Source organism: Motacilla alba, chromosome 23, assembly GCF_015832195.1.
Source record: "Motacilla alba alba isolate MOTALB_02 chromosome 23, Motacilla_alba_V1.0_pri, whole genome shotgun sequence".
Classification (NCBI taxonomy): Eukaryota; Metazoa; Chordata; class Aves; order Passeriformes; family Motacillidae; genus Motacilla; species Motacilla alba.
In genome coordinates this window covers 2,973,099-2,995,029 of record NC_052038.1, presented here as the reverse complement: position 1 = coordinate 2,995,029, position 21,931 = coordinate 2,973,099, and the positions used below count along the sequence as shown (strand labels likewise).

Below are 21,931 nucleotides of genomic sequence, written 5' to 3'. Positions count from 1 at the left end.
TTTAAGATCAGAGCTCCTGCCCCTGAATCAAAGCTCTTCCAAAAGAAGTTTCCCTTAGGAAAGGAAGCTGCAGAGGGAGAGCTGCCAGCAGCACAGGGAGCAGGCACGTGGCTGTTTCCCCAGGGCTGGGTAAGTGCAGCCTGGCAGGGAAAAAGCCTTCCTGCTTCCCCTGGCTGTCCCAGAGCTCAGCCCTGCTCCAGGCAGGGCCTCCTGTGGCCTGGGGGGCTCGGTGTGTGCTGAGCTGTGCTGTGAGAGCTCCACATTCCTGCCCAAATTATTAATGGAAATGTGAAATTATTGATCTGGAGCAATAATGAGCCAGTGAGGCTCCTGTGCTGGGCTGGCTCTGAGCTCCTGACCAGCAGCCTGGCAGAGATGCACTGCCAGGTTTGTCATCCTCAACGTCTTCCAGGTGCCCATGGATTCAATGGCAGTGTAAGACATAAATAGATAACAATTCCCTGCTTGCTGACGGAAGGGATGATGGTTTGGAACAAATCAGAGCCATCTCCAGGCAATTTTTTTCATGCAGGAGTTCTTGATTTGAAGGTGCAGGCCAGCACGTGCAGGTCTCTCCCCTGACCTGTATAATTCCACCAGAAATCTGTGTTTCCTGGGTCAGCTTGAAAGCATAAGGAGGGAAAATATTCCTTAGCATCACTGAATTCATGAAGCTTCTCCCTTTTTTAAATCAGTGACTGGGGAGCTGTACCTTCAAAGGGATGAACTGCATCTCTGGAAGGTGCATCCACACCTCCCAGGTGTATGTCAAGGATTCCTTGAGGACTCAAGGATGGCAGGATGGCTCCTGGCTTTCACAGCCTCACAACTGAAAGTTTGAGCCTCTCAGGAGACCAAAAGCACTGTATCCAGTTTATTCACAGATGGGAGCTTGCTGAAGGCTGGATTTCTCTCTCTCTGGGCTGCACCTCCAATCCACATTGGCTGTGAATTTTGTTTGCAGTGAGATAATAGGGAAAGTGTTGTGGCTGGGCCTGGCTGTGGAACTGGGGAGGGGGCACTGCTTGCCTGTCACCAGAGCTGGAGAAAGCAGAAATGTCCTCTTACAATCCAGTGGGAGGAAGCAGAGCCTACAGGGTGCAGCTTCAGAGTGATTCCAGCCTTGTCTCTGGTGAGAGTAGGGAATAAATTGTCCATCTCCAAAAATTACTGCCCACAAGCCCCTGAGCTTTACACTCCCCTCAGCCAGAAGCATTGTTACACTAAAAGCAGGATTAGACAGAATTGCTAATTTGAACATTGCTCACAGACACCGAAACCCCGGACACTCCCCTTATCTCTCCAGGGGAAGATTCTGCAGCTGCAGCTCCTGTCAGGGCTCCTGTGCCAGGTCAGGGTCACACAGCCACCAGCCCAGAGCAGCTTTCCAGGGAAAGATCAATAGTTCTGGGTCAATCGTCCCTATAAAGTACAAACCCTGCTGATGGTGCAGAGCTCAGGGCTGTGCTGAGCAGGGCAGCCCACGGGCTTCATACACAATTTGAATTTAATTCCTCTGCTCTGGGGGTAGGAGCTGGAAATGTCAATAAGGTCTCAGCTGCTGGTGCTGAGTCCTGAGCAGAACTGGGACCTGATTCCAGTGCCAAACTGAACACAGTTCCCCGGGAGAAAGCTCTGTGTATTTCCCTCTTTCCCAAAATAAAAAGTTTGTGATTTTCCTTCCCACTTATCCCCGAAATAGTCCGAGAGCCCTGAAGCAGGAGGGAAGGGTCAGTGCCCAGTAGCAGCTTGCAGGTCTGTGTCTCTCCCTGTCCACCCTGCAGCAGAGCTGGGGCTGTGCTGGGAGAGGAGTGGCAGCAGGGCTCTGCTTCAGCTGGCAAGCTGATGTCCCACCGAGGGTGACCTTGCGGCCTGCAAGCCCAGGAAGCTGGATCCTGATGGGATTGATTGATGGGATCCGAGGAGTCCTTCTCTCTCGGTGTCAGCTGACTGCAATCTCTGCTGACTGCAAACGAAGCACAGGAACCTGACTGCAGGCATTACAGGGCAGCAGTCGATGCCAAGTGGAAGGTGCAGCTGGAAATGCCTCCGTGGGGAGCGTGGGCAGAGGGGCCCAGCCAGGGCAGCACTGAGCCAGCAGCTCAGGCCTGCTCAGACTCTCCTGCTTTGTCTTTCTGTTCCTTCATTAGTGCCCAGGAAGGGGACGGAACGCAGCTCCACGGGAATCTGCTGGGCAAAGAAACCCTGCCAAGAGCTGCCAGCACTGAGCTCTGTCTGGCCAAGCAGCCCCTGCAGATCCAGAGGTGCCAGAGCAGGGCAGGGGTCTGGAGCACCATGGCTCCACAGTCACAGCTCAGGGACAAGAGCACGTGGAAGCACAGTGGGGAGCAGAGTACTCAGAGAGCACATCACAACTGCCAGGGAACCCTGGCCAGGCTCCTCTGTGCCTTTCTGTGCCTCTCTGTGCCTTTCTGTGCCTTTCTGTGCCTCTCTGTGCCTCTCTGTGCCTCTCTGTGCCTTTCTGTGCCTCTCTGTGCCTTTCTGAGCTTGGTTTGCCTTGGCACGATGGGAACCTCCAGCCTGGTGCACATTCAGCCCTGGAGCAGGTGAGGGGAGCTCGGAGAGCTGAGCATTGATCAGGGGCTGCAGCTCAGCCCCGAGCACTGGATTAGTTTGTGCAGGAGTGCCCAATTCCCTTGCACCTGAATGCCCAGCACCCAAACAGGGTCTGGGTGAGGGCCTGGTAGCAGCGTCTGGCAAAATGGGAATTTGCTGGAGAAGCTTTTCTGAAGGAGCTGCTGTCCTGGGGACCCTGACTGAGTTGGGGGCCCAGAGAGGCACCACTGGTGCTGTCCCCATGGCTCCCCTCTGGTCTCAGCACGGCTCAGGGTTGGGAGGACAGGCCCAGCACACTGCCTCAGCCTTGCTGTGCCCAGTGAGCCAAGAGATCCTGCACAGAAAAGGGGTTTTTGCTTCTACTCCTCCACCTGCCCCCTTCCAGAGGTTTCCAGGGTGGGGACAGTGAAGCCCCCTTTACCCCTGCTGTGCTTGGACGGGGCCATTCCATCCTGTCCCATGGCTCAGGGAGTGACAGTGGCTCTGCCAGGCGGGACCAGAGCTGCCTGCAGGGACCCAAGTGACAAATCACCCGTGACATTGTTGAGGGGAGCACGCACAGGCAGTGATGGGGTTGTAATGAATTAAGTGCTGTTCAGATTGATGCAGGACTGCTGTAAGGAGTGTGTGTGTGTGTGTTGTGAGGAGTAGGACACAGGTGTGATGAATATTGTCCATCAGCTGTGATAAAAAGCCCATCATCCCAATACATATTTTCAAAAATGAATTTAAGGCTGAAAGAGATTATTAAAAATGAGGAGAGGAAATTGTCTGGGATATATTTAGAGTCCCTTGCTAGGTAAGATGAATTCCAGAAGTCAAAATACTGCCTGTGGGGTGAAAGGGATCGATGCTGATATTGTGGTGGCTCATGATAAGAAGATAGGGCTGAGGCAATTCTCCTGCCAGGGGAGAGTGTCTGGGGAAGGAGAGCCCTGGGACTGCTGTGCTAGGGACTGCTGTGCTGGGCTCCAGGAGGGACACACAGAGCAGGGACTGTCCTGGAGCCATCAGCCCTCCCCCAGAGTGCAGCTGGGGGGTCTCTGCCCCCAGCCTGGGGTCTGGCTGGTCCCTTCCCACCTCAGTTTCCTTCCTGAGCCTGTGGGCACTTTGCAGCTGGGTGGTGGGGACACAAACTGCTGAAGGATCCTGGGACCCCACGAGGAAAAAGGCTCCTGCAGAATGAGTTTTATGAGCAGTCAAGCCTGGAGATGCTCAGGAGAGAAGCCCCCAGCACTGGTGCTGGGTGGGCTTAGGCTGTGTCCCTCTGCATTTCATTCCCTGGCACTAAGAGGACACGTCCCTGCATCCTGAGAGCTGTGCCAGCCTGGGTCTGAGGAGATGAGCACAGCCAGCCTGCAACCTGCCATGCCCTGGACATCTGGAGAGCTGGGTTTGATCTTGGCTCTTTCCTCCCTCTTTCATTTATCTCTCTCTGCCGTTCTGGATGACAAGATCATTAGAAACACAGGTGCTGCTGCTGAGCTCTTCCTCCCGAGCCGTGTGTAAGCGTGGACGATGCCTGAAAGACAAGAGCTTTAATTGTGTTCTGCCTGCAGCTACAGGATGTCAGCCAGGCAAATTTAAAGCCAGGCTGCATGGGGGTGGGAGATGCACCTCCATTACTCACCAGCCTGGATGAGGTTTAGCTTTATTGTATCCTGAAATAGCCAGAGCCTGGGAGGTGCTGATTGAAGCCATTTGAAAACATGACAACATCCTCGGGACAAGAGGTGTCTAATCTAATGAAGCCAGAAGGCATTAGATAAAGAGCTGTGCAAAGCCAGGAAAACACAATTAAAGCATTCCTGAGGACTGCTGTCGACCTGCATCAGGAACACTGGGACAGAGATATTGGTACAAGTCTAATGAAAATAAACGATCTGTTTGAAACATTCCTCAAGTCAGTGACAGAGCCCCTGCTGGGCTCAGCCTGGAAGGGTCCCACCAGCCACAAGCTGGTGCCTATGTGGGTTCCCCGAGCAGGGCTGTGCTGCACTGGGGGCATGGCAGGGTTTTGTGTTTGCAGCAGAACAGCCTAGGAGCATGCCACCACCCCATCCCCTAGTGATAATGAGGGAGCCCCTGGGATGAGTGCCCATGCATGGCATCAGGCCTTTCTCCAGACAAAGCCCTTCCCGAGGCTGGCACTCTGATGCCTTTCTCAGTTTGTTAACCAGGCAGGATCCCCTCCGTCCCTGCAGAGTTTTGTAAGATTTTGTCTCTAAATAACCCCTTAAAACCCCTCAGGGTGGTGAGGTGCAGGGGCAGTGCTCTGGCTGGGTGGGCAGTAGTCCTGCCCAGAGCCCCCTGTGTCACCCCCGTGGTGTTGGGGAGGTGGAAATGGAGGAGAGGCTCCTTTTCCTTCAGTGCCCTGAGTGCATTGTGCTCTGTGCCCTCTCCTCCCAGCTGTGCTGTATCAGAGCTGCATTTAGGATCTGGGTTTCATGTTGAACCTCTGAATAGAAACACCTCCCTTTAGACTCTTGCTATCAGAAATAGTGATTAAACACACCCACTACTGTACATCACTGGCAAGAGGAACCTGTCTCAAATCATGCTTCTTTGGCAAGAGTTTAAATTGACAGTGACAAGCTTATTTCTGGAAGAAAGTTTTATTTTGGGGAGTTCGATTCATTGTGCCACTTCTCATTTTGATGCAGTGTGATGTGATACCTAACACATCCTTTTTCCCCTGAGGCAAGGCAGGGATTTGTGCATTGCTGTGAGACAGTGTGAGCCTCACAGATCCACCCAGCTCTCCTCAGGAGGGACAACACTTCTGAAAAATTATTTTAACCAGCTCAGGGAAACTCTCATCATTTTTGAGGTCCCCGTTTTCCCCCGGGGGTGTACAGCATTCCTGATGTGTGTTCCATTACCCTGTGTTTACAGTCACAAACAGCCATTTATCCAACACAAAATTGCCATCAGCCAGGAACACCTGAATCTCACAAAAATCTTCCTCATTGCCCTCCTAATCTTTTTGCCTGCTACTGTTTAATAGAATTCACTTAAAAATATTTAACAGCATAAAGCCCCAGGGCTCAGTGCCATCCCTAGGCTGCCTGAGGGGACAGCCCCACCACCTCCTGCTCAGCACTCCAAGAGCCCCTGGCCCTGCAGCCTCGGGCTTTATGAGTCAGACAGGCCTGGCAGCCCTGGCTGCTGCCCCGCTGCTGCTGATGCCTTGGGAAGGCTGCCCTAGAGCAGAGACCAGACAGAGCTAAAGAATAAAGCAGGGATTTATTAGGAGGCCTCAATGGATCCACCTTGGGCAGCACAAGGGCCCAGCCAGGGCTGCACCCAAGATGAGCCAAAATGGTCCCAAAATGGATGACTGGTCACAGGGTCTCTCACTTTTATAAGTTTTGGTCCATTTGCATATTGGAGTTAATTGTCCAAGTCCAGCTTTAGCCTGTCAAGTCCCATCCTGCTTGTTTTTCTCTCTTCAGTCCATGTGGTTTCTGCTCTTGAGTCTGAGATTTGGATCATTTGTCCTTGGTGCCCAGCTAGAGAAGGAATTGTTTTGTCTCCCTGCTCTGTGCAGAGAGCTCACCATCCCCTCATATGAAGCTCAGAACTACACACTAAAGCAGCACGGAACCTGAAAAACACAAAAGCTCAAACCTGAGCCATCACTGCCCCGTCACACCTGGGCTGCATCAAGCTTCCAGCAAACAGAGACACAGTATTCCCCAGGGAACATGCCACCAGGAACAGCTTCATTATACAGGAGGGATTTGCAAGAAAAACCATAATTGCCCAGTTTTAAGTTCTTTTTCAAATGCTTCCCCAGGGTGCCTCTGGAGCAGGTGACTGAGGGCTCCCCCAGGGATGTGAGGCTGCTGCTTTATTTCAGCCCCATTTCAGAATTTCAGGGCTGTGGGAGTCAGTGGAAATGTTCATGGCTGCACACCCAGCAGTGAGCTGGGCTCCCGCCACGCAGGGCACAGCAAGGGGAGCTCCCCACGTGCTGCAGGCACCAGGGATTTGCCACAGCACCCAAAGAGGTGCCCAGCAGCAGAGCAGGCAGGGGGGTGACCCTGGCTCTGCAGCACTGCCACCCTGACAGCTGTGCAGCACCACCAAAAGTGCCTGCTTTTCAGAGAGTTCTATGAACGGTGCTGCAACGCTCCTCCTGGCACAATTACCCCTGAAAGTCTGGTCTGTCAATAAACCAGAGCTCATTAAAATGACTTTTTAATTACTGACATCCTCTAAGTCAGACATCATCCTTAAAAAACAGGGTGTGGGAGCAGGTGCCTGGGGAGAACACCTTGTAAGTGCTCTTCATTGCTACAGAAACTCCAGAAACCTCTGAACAACCTCATGTCTCTCCTCCTTCCCCTTTGCTCCTGCTGTTGGGGCTCTGGAGGTGGCAGAAAAAAGGCAGCTCTAGCTCCCTGAGCCGTGGCCGTGCCCAGGCTGTGCCAGTGGCTCTGGGACACACCTGGAGCTGCTGGCAGAGCACAGCTCCTCTGCTTTTGTCTGTGCTCCTTCAGGGGTGGCAGCTGCCCAGGAGGAGCCGCTGTGCCGAGCGATAACAGCTGCTCTTTGTCTGCTGCTGAAGGTGCTTGTCAGCCCCAGGAAGATAAAAAGGCCGAAGCTCTTTATAATTGTGTAATTAAATGGCTCCTGTGCCTGGCAGGCAGCTCTTGCTGCTGTGCAGATGGCCCCGCTCTGAGTGGCAGGACACAAGTGCACAGGCAGCTGAGGTCACCCATGGTGGGGTTGGTGGCTGCTGCTGGCTGGCACCCAGCCCTGCTCCAGGGTCACCCAGCACTGCTCCAGGGTCACCCAGCACTGCCCCAGTGTCACCCAGCACTGCTCCAGTGTCACCCAGCACTGCTCCAGGGTCACCCTGCCCTGTGCCAGTGTCACCCAGCCCTGTGCCAGTGTCACCCAGCACTGCTCCAGGGTCACCCAGCCCTGTGCCAGTGTCACCCTGCACTGTGCCAATGTCACCCTGCCCTGTGCCAGTGTCACCCAGCACTGCTCCAGGGTCACCCTGCCCTGTGCCAGTGTCACCCAGCCCTGTGCCAGTGTCACCCTGCCCTGCTCCAGTGTCACCCAGCCCTGTGCCAGTGTCACCCAGCGCTGTGCCAGTGTCACGCAGCACTGCTCCAGTGTCACCCTGCCCTGTGCCAGTGTCACCCTGCACTGCTCCAGGGTTACCCAGCCCTGTGTCAGTGTCACCCAGCCCTGTGTCAGTGTCACCCAGCCCTGTGCCAATGTCACCCAGCCCTGTGTCAGTGTCACCCAGCACTGTTCCAGTGTCACCCAGCCCTGTGCCAGTGTCACCCAGCACTGCTCCAGGGTCACCCAGCCCTGTGCCAGTGTCACCCAGCACTGTGCCAATGTCACCCTGCCCTGTGCCAGTGTCACCCAGCACTGCTCCAGGGTCACCCTGCCCTGCTCCAGGGTCACCCTGCACTGCTCCAGGGTCACCCAGCCCTGTGCCAGTGTCACCCAACACTGCTCCAGGGTCACCCAGCACTGTTCCAGTGTCACCCAGCACTGTGCCAATGTCACCCAGCCCTGTGCCAGTGTCACCCAACACTGCTCCAGGGTCACCCAGCACTGTTCCAGTGTCACCCAGCCCTGTGTCAGTGTCACCCAGCCCTGTGCCAGTGTCACCCTGCCCTGCTCCAGGGTCACCCAGCTCTGTGCCAGTGTCACCCTGCCCTGCTCCAGGGTCATCCAGTTGCGCCTCAGCTGGGCCATAAATCCCCACATCCCCACCATGGGCACCCCTTGGCCAGCCAGTACAGGTGCACCCACCTAGTCCCGGCTGAGCTGGGTGTTGCACGGCGCTGGGGACAGCCCCGTGTGGCACTGGGGACAGCCCCGTGTGGCACTGGGAACCCGTCCTTGGCGGGTCAGGAGGAGCTGCGGGGGTCTGGCCGTGTCCCAGCCTGAGCAGGGCTCTCCAGGCACACGTGGGAGGTGAGCAGCAGGAGGAAAGAAGCGCACTCGAACTGACAGATCGCTGATTAGCGTGACAAATGGCACCTGCTCTTCCTGCTAATTAGCCATTCTTCATATTCAAACCTTGCTCTTCCTCCAGACCCAGGTTCTTTTTAACTTCCCCAGGGCACTGCCCTCCTCTGCCCGTGTCCTTCCTGTGTGGGCAGGGTGGGGACAGGTGGCAGCAAGGCCAGGCTGGTCTGAGCCCGGCACTCTGGGTCTGGCAGCCTCTCTGCAGTGAGAGCCCACAGGAGGAAGGGGGAAGGTGATGGATTTCATGTCTGAGGGGGAAGGTGATGGATTTCATGTCTGAGGCTGCTGTGGGGCAGTGAGGGGCAAGAGGAGCAGCTCTGGCTCCTGCCTTGCTCTCCCTGGTGGTGCCCGCTGAGTGCTGGGTTCCGCTTTCACCAGCACCATGCAATGAACATTTTGTTTTAAAAATCCCCCATATGATCAGCACCTGCCAAGCGCTGAGCCCGTCCTCGGCAGCAGTGCTGCATGTTGGGGCTCCCTGTCTGAGCCACATGGACCCCCCTTCCAGCAGAGCCCCTTCCTCTGCTGCAGCATGGGGCTGAGCGGGGTGCAGGGCTGCAGCCAGGACAGGAGGTGTCCCACAGCCTCCAGCAGAGACAGTGCCAGGAAGGCCCCAGAAGAGAGACAAACCCATCTCCACATCCCCCAAGTGCCTCAGGTTTGAGCTTTTATATTTTTCAGGTTCTGTGCTGCTTTAGTGTGTGGTTCTGAGCTTCTTATTAGGGGATGGTGAGCTCTCTGCACAGAGCAGGGAGACAAAACAATTCCTTCTCCAGCTGGGGACCAAGGACAAATGATCCAAATCTCAGGCCCAAGAGCACAAACACCATGGGCTGCAGAGAGAAAAACAAGAAGGATGGGAATGCATGGGCTAAAGCTGGAATTGGAGAATTAACTCCAATATGCAAATGGACCAGAACTTATAAAAGTGAGAGACCCTGTGACCAGTCATCCATTCTGGGACCATTTTGGTTCATCTTGGGTGTAGCTGGGTATGTGCTCTTGCACTGCCCAAGGTGGATCCATTGAGGCCTTCTAATAAATCCCTGCTTTATTCTTTAGCTCTGTCTGGTCTCTGTTCTAGGGCAGCCTTCTGAAGGCATCAGCACAACTGCCAATAACGGGGCACACTCTGCCCCTGGTTGGCTGTGACAGGGCTTCCACTGCTCATCCCCCTGCTGCAGAGCTCTGATTATTTTTTATAGAGCCAGCACAGCCCCAGCCAGGCTCCACGGAGGCTGCCTGCATTCACTGACCAACAGCAGGCAAAGAGACTTCACCCATTCTAAGCACCCATTCAGTCCCTTCCCAGCAGCTGTCACTGCTGTCACCACACCAGCCAGGGCTCCTCTGCCTGTCCCTGGAAATGAACAGCCCAGGAAAAAGAGATGTGAACAGGTGAGAGTGGCATCCAATAATTTTGAAATATCATTGCTTGTGCTGAGTTTGCATTCCATGTGCTGGCCACACACAGCTTTCATTCACTCAATAAAACAATTAATTATGTGCCTTGAGTGCAGGAACTCTGCAGCATTTTCCCTCTGCTCAGCAGCATCCCCACACTGTCAGGCTGACACAGCTGCTGTCACACGGCACTGACAGCTCCACTCTGGCAGCATGTCCAAGGCTCTCTGGTCCCAGGGTGGTGGGAGGGATTCCCACCTGCCTGAAGAGCACCTGGCCCCCAGGCCAGGCCATGCACCTTTCCGACACCACGACATGCACCAGCAAAGCAGAGGAGGTGCTTTTTCCTCCCCACAAAGTGTCACCAGCAAGAAACCACCCCTCCAGCCCCTCTACAGCTGTCAGCCCACCTTAGCACAGATGTCATTTAACAAAACGAGGCATCACTTCACACCTTGATGCTACTAAAACTGTTCCTTACTCAGCACGTGCCACCTTTGATAAAGTGGCATTTTCCCCCAGAACATTGAAATGACCCACACAGACAAACCAGGGCAGGATTACTGGCTGGTTTTACTCTGGTATTTAGATATCTCTTTATTGCCAGCTTCAACCATGGTTTAATAAATACAAAATTTAAAAAAATGTCAATAGATTTTATTAGCATTTATAATAACTATTATTATTAATATTATTAATAAATATTCCAAACCAACTGAGAGTCCCTGGAGATGTCTGACTATAGCTCAAACATGAGATGCACACAGAGTCCTTTATAATATTATATTACATTCGTCTCAAGCTTATAAAAATATATATTGACTTCTCAAGTGTGTATTTACAGTACTTAAGATGTGGCTAATGAATATAAAAGCATCTGGAGATGAACCACCTTGATTCCCATTTGGTTTCTTGTGAGGGGAGTGTTGCAGATGCTGCTCCAACAGGACTGGGGCTCTCCCAGCCCGTGGAGAAGGCAAGAGCCTCATGACATGCTGGATGGGAAGAGATCAGGGTCATTTTGAGGCATTTCCCTTGCAGCTGCAAAACAGCTTTGCTGATTAATTTAATTATACTACTTCCCCAAGGAGAGAAGCTGAGAGGATGCAAGTTAATTTTAATATCATAACAACAATCTACGGCTTAATCTACAAATTTTGTTCTCTCCTATTGGTGAGGAGCTCAATTAAAAGTGTTTATTCTTGCAAAAACCTGGGCTAGAAGGCTGCTTCCATGGAGGGCTTTCCTTTTCTTCCTTGTAGGAGAGACCAGGAGAGCTGGTGACTCCTGTTTCTGCTGAGTCGGAGCCATCCCAGAGCTCAGCTCCTGTGGGACCCCTCCACAGGAGCCACCAGCCCTGGCCACTGCAGCCCAGGAAAACAGCCCTGACACAGATAACTGTGCTGAGGTTTATCCCTTTCCAGCTGGGCAGCACCCAGAGGGACAGAAAAGCAGATTCCAGTGGCCACAAGTGGCACCCAGAGCTGGTCCCTTCTCACGTTCCTTATTCTGGAGGCAGGGTCTGTTCTGGGGGACTCGAGGGAACACGCTGCTGCCTGCTCATGGCCAAGTTTGTTTTCCAAACTGAGGCACACTGTCACCCCATGACCAAGCCCTAGATGTCTCCAGACCTCCTTGAGAACAGGTGAACCAGGCTGCAGCCAGCTCCTCCAGCAGCAACTTCCCAGCACGGCTCCTGCATCCCAACAGGCAGCACGAGCAGGGAGAGGGGAGGGAAGACCCAGAATCAAGCTAGTTCAACCCCTGCCTAGAAACCTGTAATGTACTTTCTCTAGAGATAAAATGTAAACACAGAGAGCACACAAATTGCACTTGATCCTTGGGATCAGGCATTTCACTAAATGCAGGGCTTGGTTCACTGCTATTGCTCTTCAGGCTGGGAAACAGGGGCATGGCAGGTGACCAACCTGACTGGATGGGCCAGACTTAGAGAAATGATTTCTGTCAAAAACACTGACCAAGAGACTCTGGGGAGGGAGCATGGTTTGAACTGCAGAGGGGGCAGGAAGGAGAGATCTTGTTTTCCCCAGAGAGCAACAAACTCCTCAGGGCATATGCAGCACTCTCCTGGGCAGAGTGGTGACCACGCCAGCCCCAAGGGGCCCTTCACTCAATCCTCATTCACATCCTCATCCTCTCAGAGCAGCTAACAGCGGGGTCTGACTGGAGCAGATTTCCAACCAGACTCTGAGCATCTTCCACAGCCTTCATCCCCTACGTAAATCTTTGCCTTTCAGCATTAATAATTCACTTGAGACACTTACAGATCACAATAAAGCCTTACAAAACTCCATACAGGGCTGCAAATACCCATTTAATTAACAAACCTCAAGGAAAGTTGTATTATTAAGATGGTATTTATGTCTTCTCAGGGATCAGGCTGCAGCTATGGGAGCTGCCAGCATGCCAGGCAGGCAGCACCATGCTCACAAAACAAAGTGTGGATTGCATGGATGCAGCCAGCACCATTTCCTCTGTGCTTTACTGGAGAATATTTGGTTTTGTTCACCAACTGAAGTGTCAAAACTCAGTGAAGTAGCTCATGGAGCAGAAGGGATGCAACTGGGAAATAGTTTCCTTCAGCACAGATGGGGAAAGTCACCTTCCAGGAGTTGGGCATTGGGTGAGAGCTGCTCTCTAAATATAAAAGCAATAAAAACTCCTTGTGGGGTTGCTGTGATCTGTCAGGTTGTATAAAAGTCCCCATGGATTCACCAGCAGGATACTACATACAGAAGTGTTGGCTCTGGATTAAGACAGTGCAAAAAGGTCCATCCCACCCTGTGAACTCAACTACCACATGAAATGGCATCAATACAGTTTGACTCATCTTACAAAACAGTGCTGGGGAGAGCCACGTCCACCCAGGCACGTCCCAGGAACCCTGGGCTGCCCTGGCGCAGGGGACAGAAGCCCTGCTCTCTTGCCACGTGTTTGGCAGCACCCAGCGGCTCCCACAGCCCACCTGAGACCCCCGGGTTTCAGAGGTGGGGCTGCCTGGGGCCAGCAGGCCTCTCCTCCCCGGGAGCGCAGGCTGCTCTGTGCCTCTGCAGACACGGCTTCACACCTGCACGCCCCGGCCGTGCATCTGGATCACCTGGGCCCGCAGGCTCTGGATGCCGCTCAGGATGGTCCTCTGGTGCTCTGCCAGCGTGATGCCCAGGCTCAGGATGTCTCTGCAAAATGAGCCCCACATCAGCCAGGACACACAACCCCAGTGGGGTCTTACAGACAAACTCAGCTTGCAGCCGCTCCCCCAGGACACAACCTTCTCCCCTTCTCTGCTAACAGGCATGGCCTAACCATCCCTGTCACCCCGTGCCAACGGTGCAAAGGCAAGAGGAACCAGGGCAGGGCAGCCCTGGCCTGGCACTGCCCAGGAGGGGACACCCTCAGCAGTAAGGACTGTCAGTGCTCCAGGAAACTTCCTAGCCTCAGCTGCTTGGGTAATTCCCAGCCACCACCTGCATCTGGAGACTTGACAGCTCAACAAGAGACATTGATTTTGAACAGATTACAGGATTAATTATCCACATTCTGGATGTGCATTTCACGTCACCGTGACCACCGTGTGCCCCAACACTGACTGCTTCCAGGCCAGACAGTGCCTGTTCCAGACATGCTCAAGTAAGAAATCCCCCACCTTTAGCCCCAGCCAAAGCAGCCCTGACACTGACCAGGCATTCTGGGCTAACAGGAGCCTGCAGCACGCCAGGCATGGGGCAGCTCTGAGCCCACCACCCTGCAGCACAACAGCTTATCAGTAAATCACACTGGATGTGGCTCTGCTCGCTGGGGGCAGGAAATGTTGCTCTCACTGCACCCACAAGATGAGGTTACAGCCAGGAGAACGGGTCACTTACTGGGCTGTCATCCTGGCCACCGACTCCAGGTAGCAGTAGCCCGCAGCAGTGAAGTTGTCCTTGTATCTGCCCATTTCTATAGCTTCCAGCCACTCACCCACGGAGCTGAACGATGGGAAGGCCGAGAAGGTTCTCTTGGAGAGGGGGATGGACGTGCCATGGGACCTGCCAAGAGAGAGGGTGGTGAAGAGGGAGTGGGGCACGGCAGGGCAGAGTGGGGACGGGCTGGTGTGGCAAGAGGACGGTCACCTGGGGCAGGCAGAGCTGGGGCATGCAGAGCTGGGGCACTTTGGGGGCTCCGGGCTCTGCACCAACTTGCTCAAGGCATTGTGGATCTGCGAGAACTTGGGCCGCTGGCTGCGGTCCTTCTGCCAGCAGTTGAGCATCAGCTGGTGGAGGGGAGGCTGGCAGTTGGCAGGGGCAGGCAGGCGGAACCCATCCTCCACAGCCTTCATCACCTGCAGGACGAAAGGGGCTGGGGTCAGGTGCTGCCGTGCAAACCAGAGGCAAACCCTGGGGCAAACCCCTGGGGCAAGCCTCCCTCCTCACACCGGCAGAGAGAGGCGTGGCACAGCCATCCTGCAGCAATGGCTGCAGCACCATGCACCGTGCAGCTGCAGGGCACTCACATCCTGGTGGGACATGTCCCAGTAGGGTCTCTCCCCGTAGGACATGACTTCCCACATGACGATCCCGAAGCTCCACACGTCGCTGGCAGGACTGAAGTGGTGATACTGGATGGCCTCAGGGGCTGACCACAGCACCAGGCTCTTCCCACGCTGCACAGGAAGAAGGGCAGGAGTGATTTGCTTGCCCAGCAGGATGTGGCCAATGCTGGCAATTCCCAGGTAGCCATTCACTGTTCATCGTGCCCTGCCTGGCATCACAGGGTGGACACCGAGCAAACCCGTGTGCCATGAGCACATTTAGTACTAAGAGAAAGCTTTTCCTTCAATTTGTTTGAAATGTCACTACAACTGCATGCTACGTGGGAGTGTTGAGTCCTGAAATATTAATGGGAGAGGAGAATGTCCCCAGGAAGAGCTGATGGCATTTTGTACACTAATATTTAAGGAAAACCACCTCACAGCTGTACAAACACAAGTCCCTCTGCCCTGATTTGCACAGTGGGGTTGTGGTTGGAGCAGGCATGGTGCCAGGCCACTGCTGTGCAGGTCCCTGACCACACACATTGGCTTTCTACCTGAGAAAGAAGTCCAAGGTGCAGAATCCCTGTTGACACTTGAAGAAGGAGATGGGAGCCTAGGAAAAGTGTTGACAAGAGAATGTGGAAATGCAGCTCACCATGGTGGAGAAGATGGTTTCCATCTTGTCTTCCTGCAGCCGTCTGAACCCCGTGATCTTGCATGCCAGGCTGCTGCTCACCAGGACCTTGTGGGCAGCCAGGCTTTTGTGCACGTAGCCCATCTCTGCCAGGTACGCCATGCCAGAGGCGATGCCCTGCAGCATGCAGATGAGCTGCGTGCCCGTGAGCTGCCCCTCGTGTTTCTGTGAAAGCAGAGGAGGAAAAGCCAAAGGGCAGCCGTGGGAACATGGCCAGGAGAGTCCCAGCTGGGCAGACACCCCAGTACTCACCCTGAGGAAGGAGTCCAGCAGGCCGTTCCCCATGTACTCCATCACTATCATCATGGTGCTCCCTGCACAGACAGACAAGCAGCACGGTGTCAGTGCTGCCATCACTTAGACTCTGCAGAGGTTACAAATCCAGGTGCCAGCCCCTGCACTGCCTGGCTTTTGGGGGAGATAAGGACGTTATCTCAGCCAGGTTATAATAAGCATTAGGGCCAAGGCTTCCCTGCCATTCCCAGCTAGGAACGGATTCCAGTATCAGAAGCTCCTTTCATCTGGACTCTGAATCAAAAAGGACAGCACAGCCCAGTGAAAGCAAAAGCAACCAGCTCAGCCAGAATACTTCCTTTCCTAATAAAAACCCTAGCTGGAATCAGCTCACATGCTCTGGTTTCTTTGGATTCACACGAATATCCATTAAACTATCATATCCATAGCCTGGTTCTGCACACGCACTCATGGGAGAGAGCTGCAGCAGCCACTCTCATCTGTTTTACTGACAGAATCTCACTTCAATTGACTTTTATGAAGAGCACACGTGCTTGGCTGCTAAGCCAGTCCCACTACCTGCATTTATTAATCTAGCAGGAAGCTTTTTATTAATCACCAAAAGGCAAACCCAGCTGATGCATGTGGGAACAGCTGCTCTCCAGGCAGCCAGCTACACCTCTAGCACCAGGTTACCTCTCCAATGCAGCAGCTTAAGCTCATTCCTGTCACTGTCATATTTTCTGAAAAATCCGCTTTGCCCAGGATTCTTCTCCTGGGAAGCTGAGAAGCCTCAGAGAGAAATGAAAGCAATAATTATCTGATTGCTTCTGCTGTGTTTTGCTGCTTTGGAATGTGGTCTGGACATTGTTTACCAACTGGCCATTGTTTGATTGGTTTCATGTGAATTGTTTTAAGTTAATGACCAATCACCATCAGCCATGTCAGACTCTTAGGAGTCAGTCACAAGGTTTCATTCTCATTCTTATTAAGCCTTCTGTCTGTATCTTTCTCTGTTCTTTAGTATAGTTTTAGTATAGCATAATATGATATAATATGATATAATATGATATGATATAATATAATATAATATAATATAATATAATATAATATAATATAATATAATATAATATAATATAATATAATATAATATAATATAATATAATATAATATAATATAATATAATATAACATAACATATTCAAATAATAAAATAATAAATTAGCCTTCTAAGAGCATGGAGTCAGATTCATCAATTCCTCCTTCGTCCTGGGGACCCAGCAAATACCACACATTGCTGCATAGGAGCCTCCTGGGACCCATGTACTGTAGGAATTATTAAAACAGCTTACAATAATCTAATGCAAATCCAACCTGCAAAAAAATATGATGTATATTGCCACAAAGCCCACCCTAACACAGCTAGTAGATCCTTGCAATCACCTAAGCACCCCTGAGCATGCAGCAGCCATGCAAGCAGAAGTGCTAGCGAATGCCACCACAACAGCTCAAGAAAATACCCCAAAGCAGCAAAAAAAACCTGTAAAAATGCAAACACAAACCTTAGCAGAAATACTAACAACATTTAAAAAAGCACTTGAAAACCAACAAATTCCAAGAAACGTGTGCTATTCCTGCAGTCAAAGAGGGCATTTTAAAGGAGAATGTCCAAGAACACGAAGCCACCTCCAAGAAACAATAAATAAAACTGTCCTGGGCTGACTATCTGATGCTTTTATCCCCCATGGTCTTGTTCTGTTTATGCTGAATGATAAGTTTTGCACTTTTAAGACTTGTTCCAGAGAGTGAAGGGGGGAGGAAGAAGTGCACAGTTTGTTTTCAGACACTGCTCTCACTCCTCCACATTCCCGCTCCTGCACTGTGCTGTCTGTGGATGGACAGACTCTCTGTGGAAGGACAGAGCTCTCCTCAGTTAGTTTTAGCTCGCTGAGGCACAGAAGTTCCCTGGACTGTGTTTTTTTTCCTTTTCTTTGGACTGTTTAAACCTGCTCTGGCCTGAACACGCAGCAGAGCAGCGGCAGCTCCACCTGTGCCACTGGGCCGGGCCTGGGCCGCGGCATTTCCAGCAACTGAGGGACTGATAAAGACTGAGTGAGCCGAGCTGCAGCCCAGGGAGGGGAATTTTCTGAGTTTGCCATCTCTTTTGGAGCAGCAAGAGGTTTTCTTGTTTAATATTGTTCAGGTTTTATTGTTTAATTAACAGGTTTTTTCTACTTTTCTCCAAGGAGGCATTTTCTCCCGGACCGCTTTGCGGGGAAGGGGCCAGTTGAATCTGCTTTCCTAGAGGAGCCCTTCTGGGGGTTCTCTCCCAAATTTGCCCTGGATCAGGACAACAACGTACCTCTGGTGATGACCCCCTCCAGGCGGATGACATTGGAGTGGTCAAACTGGCCCATGGTGCAGGCCTGGGCCAGGAAGGAGCGCTGCTGCTTCTCGGAGCAGCCGGCCCGCAGCGTCTGGATGGCCACCGGCAGCTCGCGCTTGCTGGGCAGCTTCAGGCAGCCCCGGCACATCTCCCCAAACTCTCCTGCACGGCAGGGAAACGGGTTAAACAGATTGCTGCCACTCACACCGGGCCATCCTGAGCGCTGTGCTGCTCCTCCGCACGGCTGCTGACCCTCAGGCACCTCCTGAGCCTCTCAGCTGCTCTCTCCATGCTCTGCTCCAGTGCATTTTGTGTTTTAGCCCCTGAGAGGAGGAGTAACCCCGTCATTGAGGTCATGCTCTCGCCCTAGTTCTGCCTCCTGGTCTGCTTCCCACAGAGCTGGACACAGCAGGGCTGTGAAGGAGGGTTCCTGCAATCCTTGAGGAGGAACATCCCACTGCACAGCCATGTGCTCCACAGCAGGAGCTACGGAATTCCCAACATAAAAAACAATATTGGCTTGACAGCAAAAAGCGTGTAGCTATGAACAGCTTTATTGATTTGGAAATCAGATTATTGTTAGGTCAGCAGTGAGACAAACACACTCCCAATTTCCTTAGATTTAAGTGTCTTCCTTACTAATTTCTTTCTTGATTTTTCAAACACCAGTTTGCTCCTGAAAGGTACATGGGGCTCCTCTGAGCTGCTCCACACTGCAGTTCAAAGGCAACCTCATCCCCTCTTCAGTGTCCTCTCCCCTTCAACACTGTCCTTCAGCTGCAGGCAAAGCCTCCCTCCTCCCTTCCTCCACCTCTGCTGCTGCTACAGCTGAATTTATCTTTAGGAAAACAAATGACAAAGAATGATCACGTTTCCCACATTCTGGCACACGGTAGCCATTAAGGCTCTAGGGTCCAGTCAGGGGATTTTAATTTGCTTTTAAGTTTTAGGCAGTGAAGTTGATGAAAATCGATAAATCATTAGGTTCACGTATTTATAAATAGTTTTCATGCTGCTGTCAAACTGCCCAGATGCAGATAATTGCTGATGCTTTCTGGTCTGCGTGGCGTTTGCTTGGCTGTGCTCAGTGCCTCAGGAAAACACCAGCAATGTGGAACAAAGCTTCTGGATAAAATCCTCACCAGCCCCACTCCCATCCTCTGCTGCAGGCGGGTACCCCCAGGACTGGAGCAATGTCCTGGCACTGCCATGGCCCAGTGAAAGGGGAGCACACCAGCACAGCCAGCACCCCGTGGAACTTGCCTGTCCTGATAATCCTCTCAATTTTGATGCTGGCATTGTCCAGTTCCTTGGCAAAGAGGTGCACAGCCTGCATGGGGTCTTCGCAGGTGCTGGGGTCAATGTATGTCCTCCTGGTTGGTATTTTAACTGCAGGAAAGGCAGAAAGGGCAGGTGAGTGGGGCTCAGCAGAACTTCCACCCACCCATCCTGGGAAACACCGCCCCAGCTCATCCATCTCCTGGTCTGTGGGCAGCACCAACGTGCCACCTTTCTATTAGCAAAGCAAAAGACTCATTTCTAAAGCTTCTAAGATTTTATTTTTTTTTTAGGATTGAGTGAATCCAACTGCTCTACTCCACTGCCACAACCCCTGGGTAAAGGAGAGCAGCCCCTTTGCTCCAGTGAAGCTCCCACCCTCCAAAGCCAAGTGGAATGGTCAAGGCAGGCTCTTTTCCTTCCGAGGTGCTTCGGGGAGCAGAAAAGCACGTGGGCACTCCATGGGCTTGTGCCAGGAATCAAATAAACTCACCAGTCCCGACATCTGAATTCCCTCTGACAACTGCTGTCTGTAAAATTATTGCTGCTCAATAATCCAGAATAGCCCCAGAAAACAAGGCTGTTTGCTGGTGTTCATGAGAAGCTGACAATAATTTATACCCCCCATGGCAGCTGCAAGTATCCCCATGTCCTGTGGCACGCAGTGACCCACCCACAGCAGGGACAGACATTGGCACACGGAGCTGTCTCTGCTCAGAGAGCCTTGCTGTGCTGGCCCCTGCTCTGGGATAACACAGGGTGACAGCATTTCAAAAGCGAGGGCGAGGGCTGCTTTGGTGGGTTATTAACAATGATAAATCAGGGATCCCCACAGTCACACCAGCTGTGACAACTGGGTGCCACTTACAGTGGAAGTACAGCTCCTCATCCCCGTCCTGGCTGGCTTTGCTGTACCCACACTGCCTGCAAAGAGAAGGAAGATGCACACCAGCAGCTGGGCAGTAGCTCCTTACCCCAGGTCAGACCCTCCTGGACCACGCCTGGCCCTGCTCACCTCCTCCAGACCATCACACCGACCACCAGGGACACCAGCACTGTCAGCCCCACGATGGCCACCACGGCGATGATGAGGACGGGGTTCTGCTCACTGGAGGCCACTGTCACTGCAGGAGGGAAGCAGAGCCACTCATCAACAAGCTCTGGAGCAGGTTTGAGGAGAGGAGCTGCCTTGGTCACTGCTCCCATGGCCAGCCTGTGTCCTCCAGAAGAGCTGTGGCAGTTTGGATGCTTTTCACCATCCTCACAACAATCCATGTTCTGGTTCAGCTTTAAGAGCCCAGGCTGGTGGGATCAGTCCAACATGCTGGGCAGTGCTGCAGGCAGCACAGACAGAGCAACCCAGCACTGCTGCACCAGCTCCTGGTGCTGGTAATCAGAGCTGAGGAAGAATCCTGTTTATCAGGGGAACATATCAAAATTTATGGCCTTACAAATAGTTTTCTTTCATCACATTAATCCCTTTTCCTCCTGCTTTTGCAAACAGGGGTATTAGATAGCTACATTCTCTATAAAATTTTTATTGGCTTCAATTAATTCTGAAATGTCTTCTGTGTGGCAAATGAAGGCAATTTAAAGCCCTGTTAAACACAATCTGTGGGAGCTGTTCTGAGCCAGCCAGCTCAGCCTTGCTCTTCCAGCCAGCGTGGGGGATTGTGACGAAGCCCAACATCCCTCCAGCCCTCTGTTGGTGAAATAAGATGCTTTTGGACCACAGTCATGAATGGGAATTCAAGAGGAGAAGTCTCAGCAGATAACACTGTTGCTGGCTGCCCTGAGCCAGCCAAGGAGCAGGCAAGCCAAGTGCCTCCTGAGCCAGGACAGCAGCGGGAGGCAGGAGCAGCCGTGGGCTAAGCGTGGTTTTGGGCAATCTCAGCCAGAGCAGAGCCTGTCCCAGCCTCCTCATGAGAAAGCAGCCAGAGAGCAGCTGCCCTCTGACTCTTCACTGAGAAGAGACAGGACAGGCTCTCTCAGGACAGGCAGGGCAGCAGGGCCAACCTCATCAAAATCTGACGGGAAAATGCAAGGAGAAGCAAATTCCTGGACAGCAGTGGCCTTTAGACCTGGAGCAGCAGAACCAGAGGAACAAGTGCTGCTCCACGAAACCAGGAGCAGCTGGGGCACGAGCTGCAAAAGCACAGCCTCCCCAGGGCTCAGCTGAGAGCCCTGGCAGGGACACGAGCCCTGCTGCACTTACACTCTGCCAATGTCTCCACTTCAATGCCAGGGTTGTAGTTCCCGTAGTCTGGAGAGGAAGATGTTCTTATTTGGAAAATGTACAGGGTACCAGGCTTCAGGTTATTGACCGTCACGGCCGTCGATGTGGTTTTCACAGTTGAGTAACTTTGATCTCTCTGATCCTGTGAAATAATGAGATACCTGAGATGGAGCTGGACTGACAGCTGTGACACAGAGCCAGCATGGCACAGCTCTGGGTCCCATCAGGACAGCCTGTCCAAAAAGCCAGCCTCCAAAAGAAACAACACATTCACTGGATGTCTGATCAACAGAAATTGCATGGGAAGGTCACAGGAAATGGCAGAGGGGGTGGATGGTGCTATGAGGACGTGAAGGCAGAAGATGGGGTGGTGGGGAGCAGCTGTGCCACCCCTCATGGTGACTTGCCCGTGCCAGGCTCAGCTGGGGCACAAGCCAGCCCTTCCCTGCCCCCCTGCAGCAGCTGCTCGAGCACTGGAGCAACCCTGTGTGCACTGGGGAATGGCAGGTGGAGCCCCAAGGGGCACCCCAGCCCCACAGATCAGCACGGGCAGTGTCCCAGCCCCACAGCTCAGCACAGGCACTGT

General features: G+C 52.8%; 1 protein-coding gene across 4 annotated transcripts in view; it reads right to left on the bottom strand.

Annotated features, from left to right (window-relative positions):
- Positions 1 to 10,585: 10,585 nt before the first annotated feature.
- The window catches only part of EPHA10 (EPH receptor A10), a 29,584-nt gene continuing 18,238 nt past the window's right edge, over positions 10,586 to 21,931 (bottom strand). For 2 of the 4 annotated variants that reach the window (XM_038161050.1, XM_038161052.1), the window contains 11 exons: positions 21,325 to 21,487; positions 20,125 to 20,233; positions 19,978 to 20,033; positions 19,095 to 19,220; positions 17,808 to 17,993; positions 15,465 to 15,526; positions 15,174 to 15,377; positions 14,498 to 14,647; positions 14,118 to 14,326; positions 13,869 to 14,033; positions 10,586 to 13,181 (listed from right to left, as the gene is read on the bottom strand). In XM_038161050.1, coding sequence (XP_038016978.1) covers positions 13,067 to 13,181; positions 13,869 to 14,033; positions 14,118 to 14,326; positions 14,498 to 14,647; positions 15,174 to 15,377; positions 15,465 to 15,526; positions 17,808 to 17,993; positions 19,095 to 19,220; positions 19,978 to 20,033; positions 20,125 to 20,233; positions 21,325 to 21,487 — 1,545 coding nt within the window. In that variant the 3' untranslated portion in view covers positions 10,586 to 13,066. Of the gene's footprint in view, positions 13,182 to 13,868; positions 14,034 to 14,117; positions 14,327 to 14,497; positions 14,648 to 15,173; positions 15,527 to 17,807; positions 17,994 to 19,094; positions 19,221 to 19,977; positions 20,034 to 20,124; positions 20,234 to 21,324; positions 21,488 to 21,931 lie in introns of all 4 variants that reach the window. The other 2 variants (XM_038161049.1, XM_038161051.1) reach the window with 1 other exon arrangement.